Raw genomic sequence first — 27,089 nt, 5'->3', positions numbered from 1 at the left:
AGTCTTACATCGGTACCAAGCCAGGCTGCCAGTACGGCACACTCCTATCAGATGACCTGTCGGGTTACAGAGACACCGAGAAAGGAAGTCAAAACTCCGGTAATTGGAGCGCGGGTTCAGCCGAAAGACGATCCCCCTCGACCTGCGTCAGCCGTCGCCGTCCCTGGGCCTAGAAAGTAGAGTCGGCGGTGAGCAGCAGGAAGCGCCCGTGGGGAATTCAAACATCTTCATGTCAAGGCTTCCAAGTGTCGCAAACATGATATGGATTATGGAGTTGATGACATCACAGCGTCACAGATGACATCGACCTTACGGTGGAAAAAACAAGTCATTGGAAACACACAGGATGTGAATGATGGAGAAGCTGCTTACGTTTCTTTACCCCCGTGTTGTCTCTGGGTTTCCTGAACTTAAAGAATCTAGATTTTGTTTTATTCATCCTATGACTCTAAGACAATGTTTTTCAGTGTAATAAGAAAAAGAAAAAGTCATTAGAACCCCCCCCCTCAATTTATTACTTTAAGGTTGAATTCTTTCTAGATGTCTCAACTTAATATTCAGAAATTATGTCTAAATGTCATTGCAAAAAAAAAAAAATTAAATAAATAAATAACAGAAGTTATGAATAGCTGTGAAATTAGTTATCATCTAATTAGAAGCAGCTCCCCGGATCATATCGCGGGTGATTATTAAAAATACTTATTATGTGATATAATAAAATAAAGATGAATAAATTGATTAGATGTGTCGCGGTATAAACATTTTAAATTTGCCCCGTTGTAGTGATGTATTTGTTTGACGTAAAGAATATTAAACTATTTCTCACCACTGTGCAAAATGACACCTTGTTAGATTTTGTTCTAAAATATACAAGATTTATATGTATATATATATATAGAGAGAGAGAGAGAAGGAGAGAGGGAGACCAAAAAAAATATTGTTTTTAGAAATTGAAGTGATTTTTTGTTAACCCAATAACTTACTTTTGCTTATTTCACCTGAAAAAATGAATATATATATACAAGTTATGTTTGCATACATTTATTTATTTATATATATTGTTAATATATTTTTTCATTCAATGTTTTGGTATTTTATTTGACTTTATTCAAAATAGTATTCGATTTTCTTTTGTGATTTTCATGATATTTTTAATTTGTTTTCGTTTTATTATTAAATGCGATTTTAAATTGTATTTTTTCTTTAATGGTTTTATTCGATTTTTTTTTCCAATTTATCTCATCACATTTTCTTATGATTTTTCTTTATCTGATTTCATCTTACTTTTGCAATGATTTTTTAATTTGATTTGATTAGATCAATCTTTTATTGTGTAGCGCTGGCTGATAGTCAGGTCAGCGACACTTGATCCAAATTGAAAGTGGCACAAGACCTCCTTCTCTTTCTTAATCAATAAATAATAATCTGCAGCCGATCTTCTGTCCCAAAAACTACCATCCCACTCCATTTATTAAAGACTTTCACTTTACTAGTTCTTCACATAACTCACGTTATGTTGTTATATATTTATATATTATATATATTATGTTATATATTTTTGTTTCATTTGTATTTATTTTATTTCTTTTTTTTTTTATTGGAACAATATGGTGAAAAACCTTCATTAAAAATTATCTTTTTGGCCCCGAGGTCACTAACATCCATTTCCTTTTCAACGCAAAGGTGGGCTGAACCCCAAACTATTGTTCACCAGATGATTATTATTTTTTTAATCTTCTCGCCGTCTTTCGGCCAAAAAGTATCTAAGTCCAGACATGGTTGGGGTCGCGTCATTTCAACACAGAAAATAAGTCAGATAATGCCATCGCCAACTTGATCACTTTAACCTTAAAACTTGAAGGACTTACTCTTCAGGGCTTGTCCATAAACAATAAATCACGCGCGGACCGTACGCATTTGTACTTCCGAAGCGCAGTTAAACAATAAATCATGTTGAAATGAACAAACAAACTCTAAATAACATCTAACAGTGAAGAAAAATGAAGTGCTGTACATTTTTTTTTGGACATTGTGCTTAGGTGCAGACCATTACTCCTGGCCTGGGTATTGCTGGTCTATGAACAGTAAGATATTGTCGAAATCAGCAGACACCAGCTTGTTTGTACTTGTATGAGGCTTGAGGGCAGCAGCACGACGGCAGAATAAAGCCCTCGCAGCTTGTCAAATGCGTAGGAGAGATGTGAGCGTCGTCGGCCGCTTTCACCAAGAGGGACTGATGATTTAGTATAATGGGCTGCTCAGGTGCTCCCGCTAGCAAGTCTTACCCTTGTAGTAGCAGTAGTAGTAGTTGTAGTGGTCGTGTTGTAATAGTAGTTGTGTCGTAGCATTACTATTAGTAGTAGTAGTGTTGTTGTAGTAGTGATACTAATAGTAGTCGTAGTTTAAGTAATTGTAGTAGTGTGGTACTAGTAATGTAGTAGTACAGTAGTAGTAGTGTGGGCATAGTACTGTAGTAGTAATAGTAGTAGTGTAGTAGTGGTAGTGCAGTAGTAGTGGTGTAGTTGTAGTTGTAGTAATATTAGAAGTTGAAGTATTAGTAGTAGTAGTAGTAGTAGTTGAAGTATTAATAGCAGTGTAGTAGGAGTAGTATTAGAAGTAGAATTAGTAGTGGTCGTAGCAGTGTAGTATTAGTAGTAGTGTAGTAGTAGTTGTATTAGTAATAGTATTAGTCATGGTAGTAGTAGTAGTAGTAGTAGTGTTAATGTAGTAGTAGTGTAGTAGTATTAGTAGTGGTAGTAGTAGTAGTAGTAGTAGTAGTATGTTTTTGGAATGGAATGAACAAATAAAAAATATGGCAAAGTTAAAATTTCAAAAACAATCCAAACATCTGGGAAGCCCCAAAATGCCACAAAGGCAGACATTTTATTTCCCCCTTTTCCTCCAGATCACGATAAAATAACAAGATAATTCGCTTGTTATCTCGAACTAAACGAAATTAAAACAAAACAACAACAACAACTTAAAATGACCAAAAAAAACCAAAACAAAACAAAAAACAATAAAAAAAAATGCAATTATATATTCAATTATTTACAGATGTACTAAAAAATTATGATGTCACGAGGAAAACCCTCAGGAGTAGAGAGCGGCTCGTTTGAACAGGATTCTTTAACTCTGGTTTATCTGCTCTCCCTTCTCTCCCTTCTCTCCCTTCACTCCCTTCACTCCCTTCACTCCCTTCTCTCCCTTCTCTCCCTTCACTCCCTTCACTCCCTTCTCTCCCTTCTCTCCCATCTCTCCCTTCACTCCCCTCTCTCCCTTCACTCCCTTCACTCCCTTCACTCCCTTCTCTCCCTTCTCTCCCTTCTCTCCCTTCACTCCCTTCACTCCCTTCACTCCCCTCTCTCCCTTCTCTCCCTTCACTCCCTTCACTCCCTTCACTCCCCTCTCTCCCTTCACTCCCCTCTCTCCCTTCTCTCCCTTCTCTCCCTTCTCTCCCTTCTCTCCCTTCTCTCCCTTCTCTCTCCCTCTCTCATCATGAGCCTCTTCTCCTCCCCTACTTTGCCTTTACTCACTCGCTCAGTCCGATCGTTCCCCGTCTCCTTCAGTCACTTTTAACTCTCGCGCTACGGCACAGCTTCAAACTCCGACACCTCCACCCCGAAACCGACCCCATCACCTTGAGGGTGGCAGGTTCAGGAAGTTCTGCGGGAAGTCCTGGAAGAGGGAGCGACAATGGACCGGCGGCCATCTTGTTCCTTCCAGGGTTCACACCAACGGAACACCCCCCCCCCCCCCCCCCCCCCGGGGACCAGAGAGGCTCGCGGGGAAGGCGTAGCGGAGCGGGAAGGCGTAGCGGAGCGGGAAGGGGTGGAGGAGGAAGGGCTGTGGTCATCGCCAACACTTCTCGCTCACAGTGCTGTCATTTGTATTCATCTTTATTTCCAAACCTTCCATCTGGGTTTTGCAGGGTTGTGTTTGTTGTGATTACGAAGCGTCTGGTCGTACGTTTATTATTTATTTATGGATCACAACTGGAGGGCGCCCTCACTGTGGGGTTGGAGCGGATCCCGGAGTGGAATAGGGAGTGGAATGGGCTCTGATTGTAGGGTTGCACTAGTTCCTGGAGTGGAATGCTCCGGTTGTAGGGTTGAACTGCTCCCTGGAGTGGAATGGACTCTGGTTGTAGGGTTGAACCAGTTCCTGGAGTGGAATAGGCTTTGATTGTAGGGTTGAACTGGTTTCTGGAGTTGAATGGACTCTGATTGTCGGGTTGAACTGGTTCCTGGAGTGGAATGAACTCTGGTTGTAGGGTTGAACCGGTTCCTGGAGTGGAATGGACTCTGATTGTCGGGTTGAACTGGTTCCTGGAGTGGAATGAACTCTGGTTGTAGGGTTGACCTGGTTCCTGGAGTGGAATGGACTCTGATTGTAGGGTTGAACTAGTTTCTGGAGTGGAATACTCCAGTTGTAGGATTGAACTACTTCCGAGAGTGGAATGAACTCTGGTTGTAGGGTTGAACTGCTTCCTGGAGTGGAATAGACTCTGATTGTAGGGTTGAACTGTTTCCTGCAGTGGAATGGACTCTGATTGTAGGGTTGAACTGCTTCCTGGAGTGGAATGGACTCTGGTTGTAGGGTTGAACCGGTTCCTGGAGTGGAATGAACTCTGGTTGTAGGGTTGAACTGGTTCCTGGAGTGGAATGGACTCTGGTTGTAGGGTTGAACTGTTTCCTGCAGTGGAATAGACTCTGATTGTAGGGTTGAACTGGTTCCTGGAGTGGAATGGACTCTGGTTGTAGGGTTGAACCGGTTCCTGGAGTGGAATGCACTCTGATTGTAGGGTTGAACTGGTTTCTGGAGTGGAAAAGACTCTGATTGTAGGGTTGAACTGGTTCCTAGAGTAGAATAAACTCTGGTTGCAGGGTTGAACTGCTTCCTGGAGTGGAATGAACTCTGGTTGTAGGGTTGAACTGCTTCCTGGAGTGGAATGAACTCTGGTAGTAGGGTTGAACTGCTTCCTGGAGTGGAATAGGCTTTGATTGTAGGGTTGAACTGGTTTCTCGAGTTGAATGGGCTCTAATTGTAGGGTTGAACTGGTTCCTGGAGCGGAATATACTCTGCTTGTAGGGTTGAACTGCTTCCTGGAGTTGAATGGACTCTGATTGTAGGGTTGAACTGCTTCCTGTAGTGGAATGGACTCTGACTGTAGGGTTGAACTGGTTCCTGGAGTTGAATGGACTCTGATTGAAGGGTTGAACCAGTTCCTGGAGTGGAATAGACTTTAATTGTAGGGTTGAACTGGTTTCTGGAGTGGAAAAGACTCTGATTGTAGGGTTGAACTGGTTTCTGGAGTGGAATGAACTCTGGTTGTAGGGTTGAACTGGTTCCTGGAGTGGAATGGACTCTGATTGTCGGGTTGAACTGGTTCCTGGAGTGGAATGGACTCTGACTGTAGGGTTGAACTGGTTCCTGGAGTTGAATGGACTCTGATTGAAGGGTTGAACCAGTTCCTGGAGTGGAATAGACTTTAATTGTAGGGTTGAACTGGTTTCTGGAGTGGAAAAGACTCTGATTGTAGGGTTGAACTGGTTTCTGGAGTGGAATGAACTCTGGTTGTAGGGTTGAACTGGTTCCTGGAGTGGAATGGACTCTGATTGTAGGGTTGAACTGGTTCCTGGAGTGGAATGAACTCTGGTTGTAGGGTTGAACTGGTTCCTGGAGTGGAATAGACTCTGATTGTAGGGTTGAACTGCTTCCTGGAGTGGTATAGGCTTTGATTGCAGAGTTAAAATTGTTTCTGGAGTTGAATGCGCTCTAATCGTAGGGTTGAACTGGTTCCTGGAGTGGAATATACTCTGATTTTAGGGTTGATCTGCTTCCTGGGGAGGAATAAACTCTGGTTGTAGGGTTGGACTGTTTCCTGGAGTGGAATGGACTACGATTTTAAGGTTGAACTGGTTTCTGGAGTGGAATGGACTCTGATTGAAGGGTTGAACTGTTTCCTGCAGTGGAATGGACTCTGATTGTAGGGTTGAACTGTTTCCTGCAGTGGAATGGACTCTGATTGTCGGGTTGAACTGGTTTCTGGATTGGAATGGACTCTGATTTTAGGGTTGAACTGCTTCCTGGAGAGGAATAAACTCTGATTGTAGGGTTAAACTGGTTTCTGGAGTGGAATGGGCTCATATTATAAAGTTGAACCGCTTCATGGAGTGGAATAGACTCTGACTGTAGGGTTGAACTGGTTTCTGGAGTAAAAGACACTGTGATTGTAGGGTTGAACTTGTTCCTGGAGTGGAATGGACTCTGGTTGTTGGATTGAACTGGTTCCTGGATTGTAATTAACTCTGATTGTAGGGATGAACTGGTTCCTGGAGTAAAAGACACTGTGATTGTAGGGTTGAACTTGTTCCTGGAGTGGAATGGACTCTGGTTGTTGGATTGAACTGGTTCCTGGAGCGGAATTAACTCTGATTGTAGGGATGAACTGGTTCCTGGAATAAAAGACACTGTGATTGTAGGGTTGAACTTGTTCCTGGAGTGGAATGGACTCTGATTTTAGGGTTGAACCAGTTTGTGGAGTGGAATTGACTCTTATTATAGGGTTGAACTGGTTTCTGGAGTGGAATGGACTCTGATTGTAGGGTCAAACTGGTTCCTGGAGTGGAATGGTCTCTTATTTTAGGGTTGAACTGGTTCCTGGAGTGGAAATGACTCTGATTGTGGGGTTGAACTGGTTCCTGGGGTGGAAAAGACTCTGATTGTTGGGTTGAACTGGTTCCTGGAATGGAATGGACTCTGATTGTAGGGTTGAACTGGTTCCTGGAGTGGAATGGACTCTGATTTTAGGGTTGATCTGCTTCCTGGGGAGGAATAAACTCTGGTTGTAGGGTTGGACTGTTTCCTGGAGTGGAATGGACTACGATTTTAAGGTTGAACTGGTTCCTGGAATTGAATGGACTCTGATTGTAGGGTTGAACTGGTTTCTGGAGTGGAATAGACTCTGATTTTAGGGTTGAACTGCTTCCTGGAGTGGAATAGACTGTGATTGTACGGTTGAACTGGTTTCTGGAATGAAATGGACTCTGATTATCGGGTAAGTTTAACTGGATCCTGCATCAGTCAGAGTCCACTCCACACCCCAGGAGTCACTTATCCCTTGAACTTGAACGCTCTAAGATCCAGTCCACGATCCAGTCCAGTATCCAGTCCAACCCTCCGTCCCTCCTTCTGATGTAACATGTGTGTCAGAAAGCACAAGAACAAATTAAAAACGGTTACACACACAAGTCAACCATTCTAACGTGTGTTTGCGTTTACACATGAAAATATAATTAATCACATATAAATTATGCCACTTTTATGTGTACTCGGTTTATATATATGTTATCCATGTTTGATTCTCTTTTCATGTCCCGTCCAGATTGGTCTTCACCTCCAAAGAAGAGAATTCTTTCTGGAAACCCAAAAATACCCCAAATCCAACCATTAAGGACGCCAGGAGTAGGTAGGTCATGAAGATCGAGGGATGGCCGGTTGATGGACATCTTTCCTTCTTTCCTTCCTTCCATCTTTTCTCACCCCTCTCCTTCCTTACCTTCTGTCTTTCCTTCATCCCCTCTCTGCGGTTTCCTCCCCTCTCCTTCCTTTCTGTCGTTCCTTCCTTCCTTTCTGTCTTGCCTTCCTTCACCCGTCCTTCCTGTTTATCCTTGCCTCTCTCTATCCTTTCTTCCTTCTGTCTTTCCTTCTTTCCTTCCTGTCTTTCCTCACTTCTCTCTCCTTCCTCCCTTCTTCCCTTCCCTTTCCTTCCTTCCTTCCTTCCTTCCTTCCTTCCTGTCTTCCAGCCCTCTCCCTTTCCCCCCTCTCCCGTCCTCTCCCCTCTCCCTCACTCTGCCTCCCCCTCCACCCTCCTCTCCTCGCCCTCTCTCTCACTCTCTCTCCCACATGGCTCTGTCATTATTTCGGTGTGTTTTTACAGCTTCAGTCTTCATGTGGTTTTGTGTGTGTGTGTGTGTGTGTGTGTGTGTGTGTGTGTGTGTGTGTGTGTGTGTGTGTGTGTGTGTGTGTGTGTGTGTGTGTTGCATGCGTGTTGCGTGCGTGTACATGAGTGTTTATGTGCGTGGGTGTGTGTTGGAAGGGAAGGGGAAAAACTTTTTTCCGAGTTGGAAAAAAAAAAAAGGAAAAAAAAACCTTTTCTTTTCTCCTCCTCCTCTTTTTATCCCTCCAGTCGTCCTCCACTCCTCCAGTGTCCTCAGAGCCTCGGAGGGAGATCTCCTCCCCAAAAATACTAAAAATCCTTCTCCCCCATCCCTCCATCTTCCTTCCCTTCCCCAAAAAATCACAATAGATCCCCCCCCCCCCCCTCGGAGCTCTGAGCCCGGAGGGAGGGAAGGAGTGAGAGGGAGAGAGAGGGAGAGAGATAGTAAGAAAGAGAGAGAGAGAGATTGGGTTTCCCTCTACAACAATGGAAATTCAATCAGGAAATGGAGATGGAGGGAAGGAGGCGGTGGAGGTGGTGGTGGGTGCCACCACCGAGCAGGATGAGGACCTGAAGGAAGCCGGCAGGGTGGAGAGGTTCCACATCCCCCTGGACAGCCTGAGGAGGATGTTTGAGAAGAAGCCGCCGGCCAAGGAGGCAAACACAGTGAGTGCACTGCTGGGGTCTGGGGTTTCTATTTAGCCTATTTGTGTTTCTCATTTTGGTAAACTTCATACAATTCATTCAATATAATATTATTTTCATTTTTTTTTTTTTAATATATCTTTCTATTGTAACGCTGTAAAAACTGCAGCAAGGATTTATTTTAAATTCTGTTACATTTTTTTATTTTTGTATTTTTAATGGTAATGCTCTACAAACTTTGTACTAACTACTAGGATTTAGTTTTAATTCAATTTAATTCAAAACATTTAAATTCAATGGTAAAGCTGTACAAATTGCAGTGAATTAAAATAAAAATTATTTATTTGTAAATTAATTACATTTAAAGTACTTTTTTTGTGGGATTTGGCTGAACATTTTGAAGTTTTAAGGACGCTGCTCTGTGTGTGTTATTTAAAGGTATATGTTTTTTTTCTGTTCTCTGTTTTGTCTGTATGGTTGTAGATACTTTGGAAACAAAAACTAATTTGTGTTGCTTATTGCCAAACACATCATTGTGAATTTAACATGAATTAATTTTACTTGTTTTTTGCCAATTGTTCATGTTATTCCGCTATCACTGTACCGTACAAACTTATAACAGTGTAATAACATGCACATTCTAATGAATAACAGCTATTTATTATCATTGAGCACAACTTCGAGGGGATAATTCAACTCCGGAAATGCCTTTAATTGCATTTTCAAACATTGTATTTTCCTTTGTTGCAGTATTTATCTCTGGCTTGGGTGTTCAAACATACTTTGCGTGACCTACTAACGTCTGAGCTCTACAAATAAACCGTGGTCTCAGAATACAAATAACACCCCGTCGTTACCAGCGCCTCGTTCTTCTGTCTTCAGAGTCAGAGGATACTATCACTGAACTCGCGTTGGAGGATAGTCTTTACCACTTCCTCCTTCAGCTTATTGGCATCATAGTCAACTATCATATATCAACATGTCATCTATATATAACTGATAGAGGAATGAACGAATAAATGGAGGTATAATCCCATACACACAATATTAATCATTGCATTCAAGCATCTAAGTAAAGAGGTATAATCACACATAAACAATATTAATCATCGGATTTGAGCGTCAAACTAAAGCAACCATTTGGCCGACGTGTAGGAAAAATCCAATTCATCGTGAAATGGGGGGGACCCAGCCTGGATTGCGTTCAGATCGAGAAAGGACTGAGAATCATCCTCTGTCTGATGTTCATCCCAGAGTGTCTGAGTCATACGCATGCTATCTACGAGCTGCTGGACGACAGGCGGTTTAACAGCGGAGCCATCATGGCCTTTACGCAAGTAGTAACACATGCACAGGTGGCGAGGAGGCCCACGAGGATAGCAAGCAGAATGAGGATAGTTCGGGATAACCCGGGATGCGTAGGCAAGGGTGTTGACTGGAGGTGGAATGCCTTCACTTTGCCGCGATCAGCACGATAATTCAATGGCCTTGGTGCACTCAGGCGGTCGACAGTCGCCCTCAGTCGGAGGGAGCACGGCAGGGCTCAGACATGATGCCGTCTTTTTCAGAAGCAACCACATTGAAAGGCTTATCATGATCATGATGACCCAAACAAGGGGAAGATGACGGAGGGGTTTTAGGTCGATTCAGAGCCTCGTAAAATTGGAGCGTTACATGGGGAGTCGGGACATTCCACTATGATAGCTCTAGCAACCAAAGGTGCGTGTGTTTCTGCTTCCTCAGCCGATGGGTATATGCCTTTATATGGTTTCAAAGTAGTCTTAGGCTTCACTACAACTTCCTGAGCGGTCTCCGTTAGCCCTACGTCATTTTTGTCAACGGCCCACAGTTGGTCTGGTACAGAGGACCACCATGAGTCATTTACAAGGGCCGTCAAGGTAAGTAGACATTATTATTATATTATTAAGGCGTCTAGGAAGAAGATCTACCTGGCAAGTAATTTCAAGCTGGAGACTGGTATCATACATCAAGGCACCTTATTCTGAGGAACAATAGGTTCCCGGTTGACACTTTTCTGCCAATCAGTGTATTCGGTGACTGATCTCAACCTTAGTCCAATGTCTTCCCATTTACACAAAGAAATGTGTGGTACAGAGTTAGTTACACTAAACGGTGAAACTTGGTCTGGGTTCGAATTGTAGCAGGGCAGCGCAAAAGGAAGTTCCGCAGGAGACACAATAAATCAGATCAGTGTAACCTGGGTCAGAAAACCGCATCAAGCGTCTCAAGCTGCATGTCACTGGTGAAAGGAGAAAATTTCGCGGTGCAATGAAATCGGTCGGGGGACGACAGGTGGTGGGGGACATGCACGAAGAGACGCTAGTAGGACGGAATCTGACACAGTCCGAGAGTCAGCCAAGTCATGCCCTACGGTCACGTTCAGTGGGTGCAAACCAACGGAGGGCGTGGTTAAGGGAGATACCGTCGAGGCCGCATGATAACTGTAGGCCTTGACGTAGGCCTGTGGGGGTGGGACTGATAAGGGCTGTGTCTGTGGGTGTGCATCCGGCTGTGGAGGCAGGACAGGTGGAGGCTGCACCTGTGGTTTCTGCATATTGAGTCTCGTGCAGTGGAAGTGTGGCTGGCGGGGGTTGCACCTGTAGTCAGGCAGGCCGAGGCTTGTTCTGTGGAAGCGGGGCTGGTGGGGTATTTGTCTGTGGGTGTGCATAAGGGGGGACGGCGCCAATTCCTCTGACCGCATTCACCTATCCACCGCCGGTGGACCATTGCTGACCGTTGGGTGGAACTCTGCTGCCTCTTGGTGAGATACAGGGATGGACCCTATCGGCAGTAACCCCTCAGAACACCAGGATCCACCAGCGGTGGAGATAGCATCGTTTCCAAATTGTCGCGGAGATTCTCACTTACTTCGGGTGAGGTACTAAACTCACGTCCGAGCTCTGCAATTAAACTCTGGTCTCAGAATGCAATTATACAAAGGTTATTTATTGAGATATCTCAGGAGAGTTTGACAGTATATAACAAGGCAGTCTGCGGAACGTACAGAACTCCCTTACATTCTAGACAACAAATCTAACAAATCTAGACAGGTCTTCTCCCAAGGACAAGTCGTGTATGTCTTGTTGATGTAAGAAAGTTACGCACACGAAAATTGGGGAAAACGGGAGCATCTCCTGACCTTCCACAAGATAGCGCATGAAGACACAAAGAGCACCGTGTCAATGGCCAGCGCGACTCACTTAGGTCATATGAAAAACACATGTGAGCGCTAGTAATACGAAGAAAGCATCAGTAATTTCATTTTTCTATCTTGTCTCATCGGCCTGAAATTCCGTTGACATTCGTAGAAGAAAGATATATGATCTTGCAAAATGTTCACAATCTCTTCAAATAATTGCGATTATGAATGTGTTTTGTAATAACTCTTTAGAGCTTGTACTGCTCTCAGATCACACCAGTGGAGTATGGACGCTCCATGGTTTCTCACCAGTGATACCAGTTTGCTGATTTGGTCGTCTCTGCTTTCCTATGGAATGTGACACTGTGTGTGTGTGTGTGTGTGTGTGTGTGTGTGTGTGTGTGTGTGCGTGTGTGCGTGTGTGCGTGTGTGTGTGTGTGTGTGTGTGTGTGTGTGTGTGTGTGTGTGAAAATGTCGAGGACACAGCTGTGAGCGCTTCCAGTGTCTAGGTAAAAGACATAGTATTGTGGTCAAAGTTACCACATTTTCCCATTAAGTTAAGTCCTTTTTTTTTTCCACTTTTTACAATGAAGGTATCCTACGGCACTACACCTACGGCACTGTCCTTACCGCTGTTCACCAGTAAAAACATCACGGCCACATACAACTGTTCCCGTTATTGTGGCCTGCTAGTAGTTGGTGATGGTGAAGACTTGTGAACGATTCGGTCGTAGCGAACAAATCTTTGAGATGACTCAGGTGTCTGGTGTCACAAAAGAGGGAATCTTGGAATCGCAAACTGAAAATAATGAAGAGTCTAATCTAAAGTTCAAGTCAAAAACAAGGTCCAAGGCATTTTATAGAATTAGTTTTAAATGTGATCGAATACTCTTTGCGTTCCACCAAAAGGAATAATTTTGAGGGAATTAAATTATTCCCGTGAGAATTCCCTTCACAGCTCAGAGCCGAGCCGTCGACCGACTCATCTGACTCTCCGTTCATCGCTCGGGAAGTTGTCCCTCGCTCAGCGTGCACCAACCGAGCCGAACAAACGGGTCTACAAAACGGAACGGCGCTTTCTACAGAACAACTCAAAAGAACCGACCCCAAAAAAGAGTCGAAAAGAACATTTCATCACTTCTAATAGTTGACTTTCAGAGTTTTCAGACACTGATCAGTTTGATAAACTGGTGCAGCCTTGCAGTGTTGATCTTGCAACACAAAAGCTAGTTTCCACTTGTTATGTATGTATGTTATGTATTTAGAGTAGAATTTGAAACAGTGTCACAACACAGTGGTTGAAAAACGCAGCTTCAAGTTAACGGCCTGGAGTCCACAAAACCATGACTCAGTCCTTGGCTGGTCCTTGAGAGTCTGGGTTTTTGAAAAATGCTTACAAGGGCCTTTTTTCCAGGCGTCTAACCCTCCACCTCCCTTTTTTTTTTTTTTCTCGGTCTTGTTGGACTTGGCTCCTCCACAAGGAAAATCTTAAGTCTTCTACAGGAAACCCTCCCATTTCACCATTTCACTGAATGGCTTCTCACCCACTTTGGCTTTTCTTTTTTTTTTTTTTTTTTGGTTCTTTCGTGACATCACCAGCCTCAGTGGTTCCAAGGCTTTGGATTTTAGGGGGTCTGGTTTGGTTTTATTTGGCCTCAATGGAATGTGACATAAAGTGGAATATAAATCTCTTTGAGAACCAGAATCCGTTTATTCAGCCAAAAAAAGGTTAAATAAATAAATAAATAAATAAATAAAATAAGAATCAATGCAATTGAATGAAGCGGAATACAAAACAATTACAATTAAATGCATCCGAATATACAGAAATAGACAAAAATACAGAGCAGAAATAGCCAAATTTAATAAACAAATATATAAATAAAATACAAAGTCTGTGCACAGGATAAGTTATTGGTATAGGAATATAAGGTAGAAATTATTTCTATGTACCACAAATAAATAAATAAATGAACAATAAAATAAACCTAATAAAAAACTGAAAAATTACACACAAAAAATAAACAATGAGCAGTAAAAGTTGTTCATGTCCTAATTATCATAACATTAATAAACATAAAATATAAACCTAGAAAGTGACCCCCCCCAAAAATGATAAGAAAATGTATATACCCATTTCACATTGTAATCTCAAGATATTGCGCCTACATTTGGGAGCATTTGGGGATTTGTAGTTCTTAAATACACGCAGACTCACGCACACGCACACGCACACACGCACACACGCACGCATGCACACACACGCACGCACACACACTTGACATTGGACACCCTGTTATTGAAGGAGCTATTTTCGGGAGCTTCATGGTTAAGCAGTATTCTTAAAAATAACACTGTAATTGGCATGTCGGCGGGCTCCAGTAGAGAGAGAGAGGGAGGGAGGGAGGGAGCGAGGGAGCGAGGGAGGGAGCGAGGGAGCGAGGGAGAGGGCAAGGGAGCGAGGGAGCGAGAGTTGCAGACGTGGAGCGGTTGGGAGTAGGGATGAAAAGTTCCGCTATCTTTTCTTTCCGTCTTTTTTTTTTTTGGAGGGTCGGCTCCCGACAAGCGAATCAGTGAAACAATTTCTTCCGATTTTCCGACTCCTTGTTCGTTGGATCCCGTCGGCGTGAGCGGTCAGGAGAGGAGTGCTGTGAATGGCAATTCTGGCAAGGATCGTTCAATTCCGGCTCAATTATTTATTTTCGTGGGGGCGATTCGATGTGTTTGGCCGCGAGCCGGTCGTCGTTTCGCCGTGAACACATCGCCCGGTGGGCTTGGTGGTGGTCGGCTTTGTCAGTTCCCTTCAGAATGTGAGGGCTGGAACATTCCGTTACGTTCCTTTGCAGTGAACCGTAGATAGAAGGTATTGCTGCTCTGGGTTGTGATTTTGAAAAGCATCACTTCTGTTTATAGCAGGTAAAGGCTTATACGCCGTGGGGGGGGGGGGGGGCATGGTTGCCTTGGACGACGAGGTCTTTTGTTGGGGTTCAAGCGAGGCGGGCGCGGCTCTTCCTGTTCGTTTTAGTTGCACCACCCCTTTCCCCGAGTCTTTTAAAGTCACTGCCGAGACGGCGACGAGCGCGAACCCAAACTTGCGGCCCGGGTGACATCGCGGAGGCCGGTGTCGCCTTTTGTGCTGTGGTCACCGATTTAACCATGGAGTCGTCATATTCACCCTCAAGAGTTTTTGCCCCTCGGGGGGCGCTGCCGCACCGTGAAACGGCTGATGAACGCAGCAAAACCGTGGGACGTGGCGTGTAAGTCCCTCCTACGGGCGAGGATGGATTCCGCTCACACCTTCCCTCCGGGGGCAGAATTGATACCCGGTGCGATCCTTTACGCTGACCTTTTTTTGCTCTGACATCTTTTCGATTTTGTACCAAAGCTAATCAGGTTTGCCATCCGTCACGCCGTTTCATCAGCCTGAACCGCCACGTCGCTCGGCCCCGGACTTTGGAGTGCTTTTCCTCCCAAATTGGATCATCGCCGTCGCCGTTCCGAGTGCAAGGTGACCCGTGGGCGGCATCTTTAATTCATGCCCCCCCCCCCCCCCCCCCATCCCCCCCCGTCTTGAAAATCGAATCACAGCGCAGCCGGACAAAACTTTGACGATGTAACTTGGACGATCGCAAAAAAAACAAAACAAAAATAAAAAGGCGCCCTTCTCCGCCCCCCATCCCCGGTGTTTGCGGGTGACTCCAGCCTCTCCCGCTGACCCCGGTTTTTTTAAGACTGTGTTAATGGAGCCGGCGGGCAGCGTTCCCAGAATCCCAAGAGAGGGGGGAAAAAATAAAATAAAAAATCCCCCTAACCAGAGTGGCGCTAGCCGGACGCAAAAGTTAAGTTACGGTATTTGCTTTTATCTCCCTTGACATTGATCGTTATGTTCCGCTCCACAATATGTCAAACGCAGAAGCTCCGGCGGGAAAAGCTCGGCCTCAATGGGAATCGCCAGCGGGTGACGTCACAGACGCCGCCGTACGTCCATTTTGTTCGACACTTTTAACCTTTTTAGCCGCTGCTCCCCTTTTGGCCGAGTACATTTTGTCAACTCGAATAAGTGTAAGCAAAGATGAGTAAGTATAAAACATTTTTCGCTTTCCACTCATCGATCATTACATTCCGCTCCGCGATCCGTCATAACTTGGCGGCGGCAGGCGGGTCTCGTCGGGGGGTGATGAACCCAGCATCTGCGGGGCGACTTGATCTCTTGACCGACGTCTCGACAATTGTTGTGTGAGCGTATGTTCCACTCCACAAAGATACCGTGAATGCAAATGCAACGGCTCCCGCGGAAAAGCCTCTCCAGGCTCGGCGGAAGTCAACGGCAAAGGGCACGAGCGTAAAAGCCCGACTCGAGGCTTCTACTCGTCTCTTAAGACACCGGCGGGCAACGTCCGCTTTTAACCTTCTTAGCACCTCTACCGTCTTTAACCTGCTTAGCACCTCTACCGTCTTTAACCTGCTTAGCACCTCTACCGTCTTTAACCTGCTTAGCACCTCTACCGTCTTTAACCTGCTTAGCACCTCTACCGTCTTTAACCTGCTTAGCTCCTCTACCGCCTTTAACCTTCTTAGCACCTCTACCGTCTTCAACCTTCTTAGCATCTGTACCGTCTTTAACCTTCTTAGCACCTCTACCGTCTTTAACCTTCTTAGCACCTCTACCGTCTTTAACCTTCTTAGCTTCTGTACCGTCTTTAACCTTCTTAGCATCTGTACCGTCTTTAACCTTCTTAGCATCTCTACCGTCTTTAACCTTCTTAGCACCTCTACCGTCTTTAACCTTCTTAGCTTCTGTACCGTCTTTAACCTTCTTAGCACCTCTACCGTCTTTAACCTGCTTAGCACCTCTACCGTCTTTAACCTGCTTAGCACCTCTACCGTCTTTAACCTGCTTAGCACCTCTACCGTCTTTAACCTGCTTAGCACCTCTACCGTCTTTAACCTGCTTAGCTCCTCTACCGCCTTTAACCTTCTTAGCACCTCTACCGTCTTCAACCTTCTTAGCATCTGTACCGTCTTTAACCTTCTTAGCACCTCTACCGTCTTTAACCTTCTTAGCACCTCTACCGTCTTTAACCTTCTTAGCTTCTGTACCGTCTTTAACCTTCTTAGCATCTGTACCGTCTTTAACCTTCTTAGCATCTCTACCGTCTTTAACCTTCTTAGCACCTCTACCGTCTTTAACCTTCTTAGCTTCTGTACCGTCTTTAACCTTCTTAGCACCTCTACCGTCTTTAACCTTCTTAGCTTCTGTACCGTCTTTAACCTTCTTAGCACCTCTACCGTCTTTAACCTTCTTAGCACCTCTACCGCCTTTAACCTACTTAGCACCTCTACCGTCTTTAACCTTCTTAGCACCTCTACCGTCTTTAACCTTCTTAGCATCTGTACCGTCTTTAACCTTCTTAGCACCTCTACCGCCTTTAACCTTCTTAGCACCTCTTCCGTCTTTAACCTTCTTAGCACCTCTACCGTCTTTAACCTTCTTAGCACCTCTACCGTCTTTAACCTTCTTAGCTCCTGTACCGTCTTTAACCTTCTTAGCACCTCTACCGTCTTTAACCTTCTTAGCACCTCTACCGTCTTTAACCTTCTTAGCACCTCTACCGTCTTTAACCTTCTTAGCACCTCTACCGTCTTTAACCTTCTTAGCACCTCTACCGTCTTTAACCTTCTTAGCACCTCTACCGCCTTTAACCTACTTAGCACCTCTACCGTCTTTAACCTTCTTAGCACCTCTACCGTCTTTAACCTTCTTAGCATCTGTACCGTCTTTAACCTTCTTAGCACCTCTACCGCCTTTAACCTTCTTAGCACCTCTTCCGTCTTTAACCTTCTTAGCACCTCTACCGTCGTTAACCTTCTTAGCACCTCTACCGCCTTTAACCTTCTGAGACCCTCTACCGTCTTTAACCTGCTTAGCATCTCTACCGTCTTTAACCTGCTTAGCACCTCTTCCGTCTTTAACCTTCTTAGCACCTCTACCGTCTTCAACCTTCTTAGCATCTGTACCGTCTTTAACCTTCTTAGCACCTCTACCGTCTTTAACCTTCTTAGCACCTCTACCGTCTTTAACCTACTTAGCACCTCTACCGTCTTTAACCTTCTTAGCACCTCTACCGCCTTTAACCCTCTTAGCATCTGTACTGTCTTTAACCTTCTTAGCACCTCTACCGTCTTTAACCTTCTTAGCACCTCTACCGCCTTTAACCTTCTGAGACCCTCTACCGTCTTTAACCTGCTTAGCACCTCTACCGTCTTTAACCTGCTTAGCACCTCGACCGCCTTTAACCTTCTTAGCACCTCTACAGTCTTTAACCTTCTTAGCACCTCTACCGTCTTTAACCTGCTTAGCACCTCTACCGTCTTTAACCTTCTGAGACCCTCTACCGTCTTTTACCTGCTTAGCATCTCTACCGTCTTTAACCTGCTTAGCACCTCTACCGTCTTTAACCTTCTTAGCACCTCTACCGTCTTCAACCTTCTTAGCATCTGTACCGTCTTTAACCTTCTTAGCACCTCTACCGTCTTTAACCTTCTTAGCACCTCTACCGTCTTTAACCTAATTAGCACCTCTACCATCTTTAACCTTCTTAGCACCTCTACCGCCTTTAACCCTCTTAGCATCTGTACCGTCTTTAACCTTCTTAGCACCTCTACCGCCTTTAACCTTCTGAGACCCTCTACCGTCTTTAACCTGCTTAGCATCTCTACCGTCTTTAACCTGCTAAGCACCTCGACCGCCTTTAACCTTCTTAGCACCTCTACAGTCTTTAACCTTCTTAGCACCTCTGCCGTCTTTAACCTGCTTAGCACCTCTACCGTCTTTAACCTTCTTAGCACCTCTACCGCCTTTAACCTTCTTAGCACCTCTACCGTCTTTAACCTTCTGAGACCCTCTACCGTCTTTAACCTGCTTAGCATCTCTACCGTCTTTAACCTTCTTAGCACCTCTACCGTCTTTAACCTGCTTAGCATCTCTACCGTCTTTAACCTTCTTAGCACCTCTACCGTCTTTAACCTGCTACTCTACTGTCTCACTGGCCCAGCGTGATCCCGGGCATTTGCAGACGACTCCGGCCTTAGGACCTCTTGGGCTCCGATCCCGTTTGTAAAGACCTTCCGTGACCGGTGTTAATGGAGCAGCGCCCCCCCCCCCCCCCCCCCCGATATCGCGAAAGAGGGAAAAACCACATCAGGGCTGCGCGAGGCTCGCTATGACCTTGAGCTTCATGCGTAACACGGGGGTTAATAATTTAGGACTCACAGTATTCACTCTCTCTCTCTCTCTCTCTCTCTCTCCCTCCCTCTCTCGCTCTCCCTCTCTCACTGCCTGATTGCATTATTTATTCGCTGCGGTGTCACTGAACGCCCAGTCATAACAGTGGAACAGGGTTTCCGACCGTGGGTGGTGGGTCGGGGCTGCTGCCAAACCCCCGGCGGGAAGAGAGAGACAGAAAGAGAGCGACAGAAAGAGAGAGACAGAAAGAGAGAGACAGGAAGGGAGAGACAGAGAGGTTTGGTCGGTGTATACTCCGGCCCCAGATGTAACACGACACAGCAGTTTATCCTAAGTGCGAAAGGGCCTGTTTCTCTTGTTTCTTTTTGCTTCCTGTCGCGGCCGAATCCATAGAGAACCGCTGAGGCGCTCCGTGAGGCGGCCACAACGCTATTGCGGCGTGACAAATTTATGATTATAATTTAAAAAAATGATGAAGAAGAAATACTTAAGCGAAGATAAAAAGAAAGAAAAAATGATAGAGCAAAAATGATATAGCAAAATCATGAATAAAGGTATTTAATAAATGAAAAGAATGACAAATTAAATAGAAATGATAAGTAAAGCAAAATATATAAATAAAGCAAAAAAATAACAATTAAAGCACAAATGATAAATATGGTCAAATGATCAACCGTCAGCAAAATAATGAAGGAAAAATTATACATTTCTTTAGTTAAATTAGTGATAAATGTCGCAAAAATAATGAATAAAGCAAAAAAAAAAAAATTTCGCAAATTAATAAAAAATAAATAATAAAGGTTGATGAACATTGACTTCAAAAAACAACAACCCCTCTCCTCCGTAACACCGTGACTCCCTCCCTCCCTTCTGTGCGGATCCGGAAATGGAGACGTTCCCACACGTCTGCGTCCGCTCTCAGCTTTAGCTCTTAACTCGGGTTCGGCTAAAACAAATAATGACGTCGGTCAACGATTGGGGCGGATTGATGGTGTCGGCCTTTGGCCTTTTCACTCATCATTACCCCTCGTGGCAATTTTCCTGAGGTTATTTTTGTTTGTGCTTTTTGTGCATCTACATCGATAAATCTATTTATTGTTATTGTACTTTTTTCATTCTTTATGTATTGATTCAAACAGTATGGTGAGCAATGTACCTCTGGCATTGACAGCATTTATGATATTATGAAATATGTGAATATTAAAATTAAAGTCATTACAATATGACTAAATGATAAGCCTTTACTGCCACCAACCACTAAAAAGGTAGTAAAAGTTACTACTACTACTACTACTACTACTACTACTACTTCTACTGTACTACTACTACCACTGCTACTACTACTACACTACTACTACTACTGCTATCACTACTACTACTACACTACCACACTGCTACACTACTGCTACTGCTTCGACTACTACACTACTACTACTCCTACTGCACTGCTACTACTACACTACTACAACAACTACAACTTCTACCACTACACTACTACTACTTCACTGCTACACTACTACTACTACTACACAACTACTGATACACTTCTACTACTACACTACTTCTATTACTACACTAATCCTACAACTAAACTACCCTACTACTACTACTACTACTACGGCGACTACTACTTCATTACTACTACCACTAATAATAATAATAATAATAATTGGTATTATTATAATAATAATAATAATTATTATTATTAGAAACAAAAAAAGCCTCTCTGAAAAACCTTTTAATCATTTTCAGTTTTCCTGTGTCCATGCAAAAAAGTTGTAATAAGTTCTTAGTAAACGTACACATGTCCAGGGCCACCCAAAAAAAACTCACACACACACACACACACACACACACACACACACACACACACACACACACACACACACACACACACACACACACACACACACACACACACACACACACACACACAGTCAAAAGTCAAAGTCCAAGTTTTTTTTGCGTGTCATGACGCCTCTTCGCCACTATGGGGCGGGGCAGTATACGTGAAATGAATTTCCCATTATGGTAAAAAAAAAAACCCAAAACCTTCCTTATAATAAAAGATCCATGAATCAGTCAAGTCCCTCCTGAGTATTTACAAAAAGCTTTACGTGGAGAGAGAAAAGCCAAGCATCGTCCCACTTTCCATTTATATCCGAGGAAATCAGATGACTAAAAAAAAAAAGCATTAAAACCAGAATCATTTCCAGTGTTTGTGGCCATTTTGTGGAATTGCAGATGCAATGAGCAGTGTTACTTTTTTCTAAATAGTATGAATAGAGTTCACGTTACTTTTACATAGTTATATCATTATGGGATGCATTTCATGTTTTGCTTTGATAATTCATGCTTCTCCTCTATTTATGGTAACTCCTCCAAGTCATCCAACATTGTGCAATCATGGCCTCATAGGACACATTTTTAGTTTTGAATTCAATACATTGGAGTTAAAAGTAATTTGTTTCTATTTTACTAATACGTTTAACTTCAATTTAAATAGTTATAATTTCACCACTACTCCAAGTGCCTTTGAGTAAGACATTGAACAGCTGCTGTACCTCAGGGTTTTTAACAGGCCCATGAACCTATTTTTCAGGTGAAATATGCAAAATATATACACCTATACCTATACGCACTATATTATCTATATACCTGAAATTACTTTTTTTGTTTATTAACTTTTGTGTTGCAAGATCCAAATTGGAAGGCTGCACTGGTTCCTCTGATTGATCAGTTCCGGCAGAACAGCCGCTCTTGTGTTCATCGGAGCAAGTTTCACTCTGAAAGTGAAAACTAATAAAGTGATTAAAAGTTTGACTCTTTTTTGAGATTTATTATTATTATTATTATTATTATTATTATTATTATTATTATTATTATTATTATTATTATTATCATCTTATGCACGGTTCTATGTGTTTGTGGACAAAGAAAAAGAGAGAGCGATGGTGGAAGATAGATGGACGGAGAGAGATGGAGGGTGTCAGTGTGTAGAAGGTTTATTGTGATGTCACTGCCGTTGCCTCTTCTTCACTTTGTTTACGTTGAGTCTGATTATTTTTCGTTTCGTTCAGTCGTACAAAATGTTCTGTTTGAAGGTTTCATCGTGAACACTGAGGAAATAAATACATTGAAGAAATGAGAAATTAGAGGAAAAAAAGTATTTGGAAAAAAAGTTTAAATTGAAAATGAAAGTTAATTGCAATTACAAATTAGGAGTAAAACAGAATAAATTAACATGAGTCACTAGTTTTTTTGTGTTATTCTTTTTTTCATGTGCGATGGGGGATTTCATGATATACACACAAAAAAAATTAAATCTGCAATTTGAACTAGAAGAAAACACAATACAATTAGAAGTTAGGAGTCAATTAGAATCAATTCAAATGAGGGAATTAGAATAAATTAGGAATGAAATACACGTATCAATCAAGGTTAGGGTGAGACGTTGTTCTTCATAAGTAAAAAGGTGACTTTTTGATAATGGAATAAAACAGAATTTTATTAGTTTTTGTATGAATAATGACTTATTTCAGTTCAATAAATCCATGACATTAGCTATGCATTTGTTCTAAGTAAGAGTTGAAGACATATTTTCAAAAAAGATAGCTCAATACAAGAGTAATACTACTACTACTACTTCTACTACTACTACTACTACTACTACTACTACTGCTGCTACTACTACTGCTACTACTACTGCATCTACTACTACTACTGATACTACTACTACTATTACAACTTGTACTGTGACTACTACTACTACACTACTACTACTATGACTACCACTACTACATTACTACTACCACTACTACTACTAGTAGTACTACTACTCCTTCTAAAACTACACTACTACTACTAGAAAGTAGTAGTGTAGTAAAAATATCATAAATATTAAATAAAATATATAAATATGATGATAATAATAATTGCACACACACAAAAAAAAAGATTCCCAAGCTGGCTCTTTAATACATCATTTTATTAACATTTGAATATTATTGGAATGTTCACAGAGCAGCCTTGGTGTTTGCCTCTTCTTTAATGTGTAATCAGTATGAAAACAAAACACAAGAAAGTATTTGGATTTCATTGAGCAGCCCTGACCGACTGACTCCAACCACCTGACTATTTTGGAACGGCTTCAAAACAAAAGAAACCCTTCCTGATTGCTCAGCATGAAATATTAAATTCAATTAGACGAACTGAAGAGGCACTTTAAGGCTCCCCGGGCACAAATTGATTCAGAGCTGAAAAATAAAAATCCATTTACTCTAATTTTAATATTTTATACAATTGTAATAATTTAATAACATTGTTTTATATAATTGTATATAAGCAGACGTCTCTTCTGCTGACACAGATATTTTAATGGCGCTGGAGGCTCCTTCTTTTAATGATTCATGTTGATGGTGCTCTAAGGGTAAAAACCCTCTGTTGTTTTTTTCATTATTATTTTTTTAACGTGCCTGGTTGTGATAGCTACAGGAAGTGCTTTTCGATTAGGCTCCGAAATACAAATGCTGTTTTAAAGGCTATAGCACAGAAACCCTTATTCAGAGCTTCAGCCACTGGCCGCTCATTAAGCTACGCTGGCTGAGACATGGAACACAAATAATAATTATTATTTATAATATTTATTATTATTTATGTATTATATTTGTGTATATATTTATCAATATTATGATCATTTATATTCAAAAAATAGTATTGTTAAAATAAATGATAAAATAAATTGTGTTAAACTCGTAAAATAATACATCCTATTGATGTAATGCTAATTGTAAATAAATGAACACTGTAACATTACAAGAAAGATGGAAAAATACGGCTTAAAAAATGATGAATACATTTGAATCATGCATAAAAATAACTAATTAACTCAACATAAAAACAGGGAGAAACTCTAGTTTGGATTTTTGGCCCAATGGCAACCAGTGGAGTCCTTTCAGTGTGTGTATGTGTGTGTGTGTGTGTGTGTGTGTGTGTGTGTGTGTGTGTGTGTGCGTGCGTGCGTGCGTGCGTGCGTGCGTGCGTGCGTGCGTGCGTGCGTGTGTGTGTGTGTGAGAGATCCCTGTCACCGCTGTGTCCCCTTCACCCTCAGACTCCGAGCGGTGGAAAACAGTACTGCATCTGGACATAGACGCACAGCAGGGAGATGGCGAGAACCGGGGAGTGAGAGACGAGCGAGAGAGTGTCCCCCTTTTCTTGGAGGACAAGTTGTTCATTATTCCCGACTATTATATTTTCTTCCACATTTCGCCGAATCAAATTGTCCGACACCGCCCGCTTCGCGCCAGCGGTGCTAATCCATGCATTCCCCCTTCTCTTCTCCTCTCTTCTCTTCTCCCCTTCTCTTCTCTTCCTCCCTTTTCCTCCATTTTCTTTTCCCACCGCCCTTCCCTCCCTGGAGACCAGTGCTGACTGACACTTTAAGTCCGGGTTTAGAGAGAGAGGGACCCAGGGTGAATACAGATTAGCGCCGTTAGCTCCAAGATATCTTTACTCCTGAGAGAGGAGTTGTTTATGAGTCAGGGGAGGATTGTCGCCCTGCTTCCAGCCGGTGTTGTGTACTACAGTATACCTGCACCCGAAAGCCCTTATGGATATGTGAGGCCTTCCGCCCCGTAGCCGCTCCACCTCCCCAACGGGGCGGGCGAGACGGGCCAGCGGTGCGAGCGGCGCCCGCACCACTGGCCCGTCGCTCTCGTTGCGTCACGGGGTTTGCTTCGCGCTCTGACCCGAGCCGATCTGCCGGGCCGAGCACATGTGGTACCTACACCGGTAGCAGGGGGGCGATCCCCCCGCGCCCTCTCACCCCACAGCTCCGGGAAGCAGGGAGGTCCGTGCAAGGTACATGATATCTGCGTCTGTAACATAGACCGTTATTGAAACGTGAACGACGAGCTTCACATTTGTCCCGCAAAATCAATTATTTTCCAACACTGGACTGAGTTATATGAGTTTTACGACGGTGGTTTAAAAGTGCAATTGCACTCAGAAATTGTGGGGGCGCCAAATCCCAAACACCAAAAGTAACATAGTGGCACACGATGCCGTGTTTTTCAACCAGGGAGTGAGTACTCGCCAGGTGTGTGGTGAAAATGCCACTTAAAATACATTAAAAAGTTGCAAGGAGATAGGTTGCAAGGTCAGAGAGCAGAACAGCTACAGTTTCAAATTGAAAGTGAGAACTACTTGTTGTGGCACGGTGGCAGTGCATTGCACTGCTGCCTCACAGCAAGAAGGTCCTGGGTTCGATTCCCGCCTGGGGGCGCTGTTGGCACCATGCTCTGGCGGGTTATCGCCCAAATAGGAGCCTTTCTGTGTGGAGTTTGCATGTTCTCCCCGTGCTCACATGGGGTTTCCTCCACCCTACGTCAGTAAGGACCCCCACCAAAAACATGCACAACATCATCGTCTGACCAGCGATGGACACTCGTCACCAGGTCCCCGGGCGCGTCCACGAATGCTGCCCACTGCTCCTGGCTGTGCCCCCGGAGGAAGGACAAGCCAGGATGGGTTAAACGCAGAGGACCCATTTCACCGGCCACCACCCAAAGCGTGTGCGTGCATGTGTTCTGGTGTGCTGCGTGACGATTGAAGATTGTTGTTGTTCTTCTTCTAGTGATGAAAGGTTCGACTCTTTTTGAGATTCGGTTCTTGACCGGTCACTGTAAAAAAAAGAGTCGTTCCATTTCTGACTTTTGGTTTCGCCTGGTTCGGTTGGTGTAACGCATGGTGAGCGAGGGAGCACTTCCGGAACCGTGAGCAAGAGGAGGAAGAGTCAGTTCGGCTCTGAGTTGGGAATGTAAATCTCACAAATGATGTATTTTGGTGCAATGCTAAGGTTAAATCACATTCAATATGAAGTATTGCAAATGCATTTGAACTTTTTTTTGCCTTCACTCGCCCACTCCTTTAAATTAGTTATTAGAGAGATTTGTTTACTACGATGGAGTCGTTTGCCAGTCTTACATCACTAACTACCAATAGACCATAATAATGAGCACAGTTCTATGGATTTTTTGATGTTCTTAGTGCTTAACAGGATAGTTGTTTAGTTGGAAGCTGGAAGGTGTGTTTCCCTGGTTTCATGGAAGCTAGGCTAGTCGATCCCCTCTGCAGCCATGCATTGAGCTAACGCAGTTAGCACGAGGCCGTCAATATCACAGTTCTGGGCAACCAGGGATGACATTAGTATCGATCCTCTCGTTTGGATCTGGGTGAGATTGTGAATTGATTTCTCCCCGAAAATCGGGTCACGGCGTTCATGTTTTACAGGTTAGTACGTTTGACTTATTTTGGGTACCCCAAGCCTTTTCAAAACTTGTGTAAATTATTTGTACCCAGTCGGGTGATGAAGGGTCACTCTACCCTAGATGTATATTCAAAATGTTCTCAACTCTTGCAGTGCCCTTAATTTCATGGCAAACACTCTAGTCTAAATGTTAAATTCCAAAGAAACAATGTCCATGTAGTAATCAATGTTTTTGCCATTTAATTTTTCCAATTATTCCTCATTGTTGTGAACAGCAAGTAAAGCCATTTCCTTCCTACCATTTAAAGATTTATAGATTTAATTTGGATTTTTTTTTTCCTTGTCTATTATGTATTTATAGGGTTATTATTATTGTTATTATTTTAGATTCATTCAGTTGTTTATTGTATATTTTTTTAAATAAATGCTATTGTTTATTGTTGATTTATGTGATACTGTTTTCTTTCTAAACATTTAAATAGCAAAGGAAAATACATCCCATATATATATATATATATATATATATATATATATATACACTAGATATTTCTTTAAGCCGGACCCACTGCCTCTTCCAATTCCACACCAGAGAAGCGATCATTGGCACGTGGACAAAAAGACCCCAGAGGTTGCTCTGACAGAACGTTGCATCACTTTTCACCCCAAAAAAGAAAGAATGAAGATCAAAGGTATAACATTGTGTTGTTTCTCCCAGAGCTTTGGGGAGAAGGAAGGATGTGGCCGGCGTGTTGAATAATGCTAGACTGAGAAAATAAAATGGAAAAGCCACAGAGGAAAGCAATGTTCCCTTACTTTTCAAACCTTGAAA

The 27,089-nt window shown here is 43.1% G+C and overlaps 1 protein-coding gene across 2 annotated transcripts in view; it reads left to right on the top strand.

The window, feature by feature from the left end:
- Nucleotides 1-8,492: 8,492 nt before the first annotated feature.
- xirp2a (xin actin binding repeat containing 2a) overlaps nucleotides 8,493-27,089 on the top strand; it is a 65,426-nt gene continuing 46,829 nt past the window's right edge. For both annotated transcript variants that reach the window (XM_080024326.1, XM_080024325.1), the window contains exon 1: nucleotides 8,493-8,608. In XM_080024326.1, the coding sequence (XP_079880452.1) occupies nucleotides 8,570-8,608 (39 nt within the window). In that variant the 5' untranslated portion in view covers nucleotides 8,493-8,569. The remainder of the gene's footprint in view (nucleotides 8,609-27,089) is intronic.

Source organism: Zeus faber (genome assembly GCF_960531495.2).
Source record: "Zeus faber genome assembly, chromosome: 2".
Lineage (NCBI taxonomy): Eukaryota > Metazoa > Chordata > Actinopteri > Zeiformes > Zeidae > Zeus > Zeus faber.
Note: the sequence above shows the minus strand (reverse complement) of the source record. Positions and strands in the feature narration are given on the sequence as shown.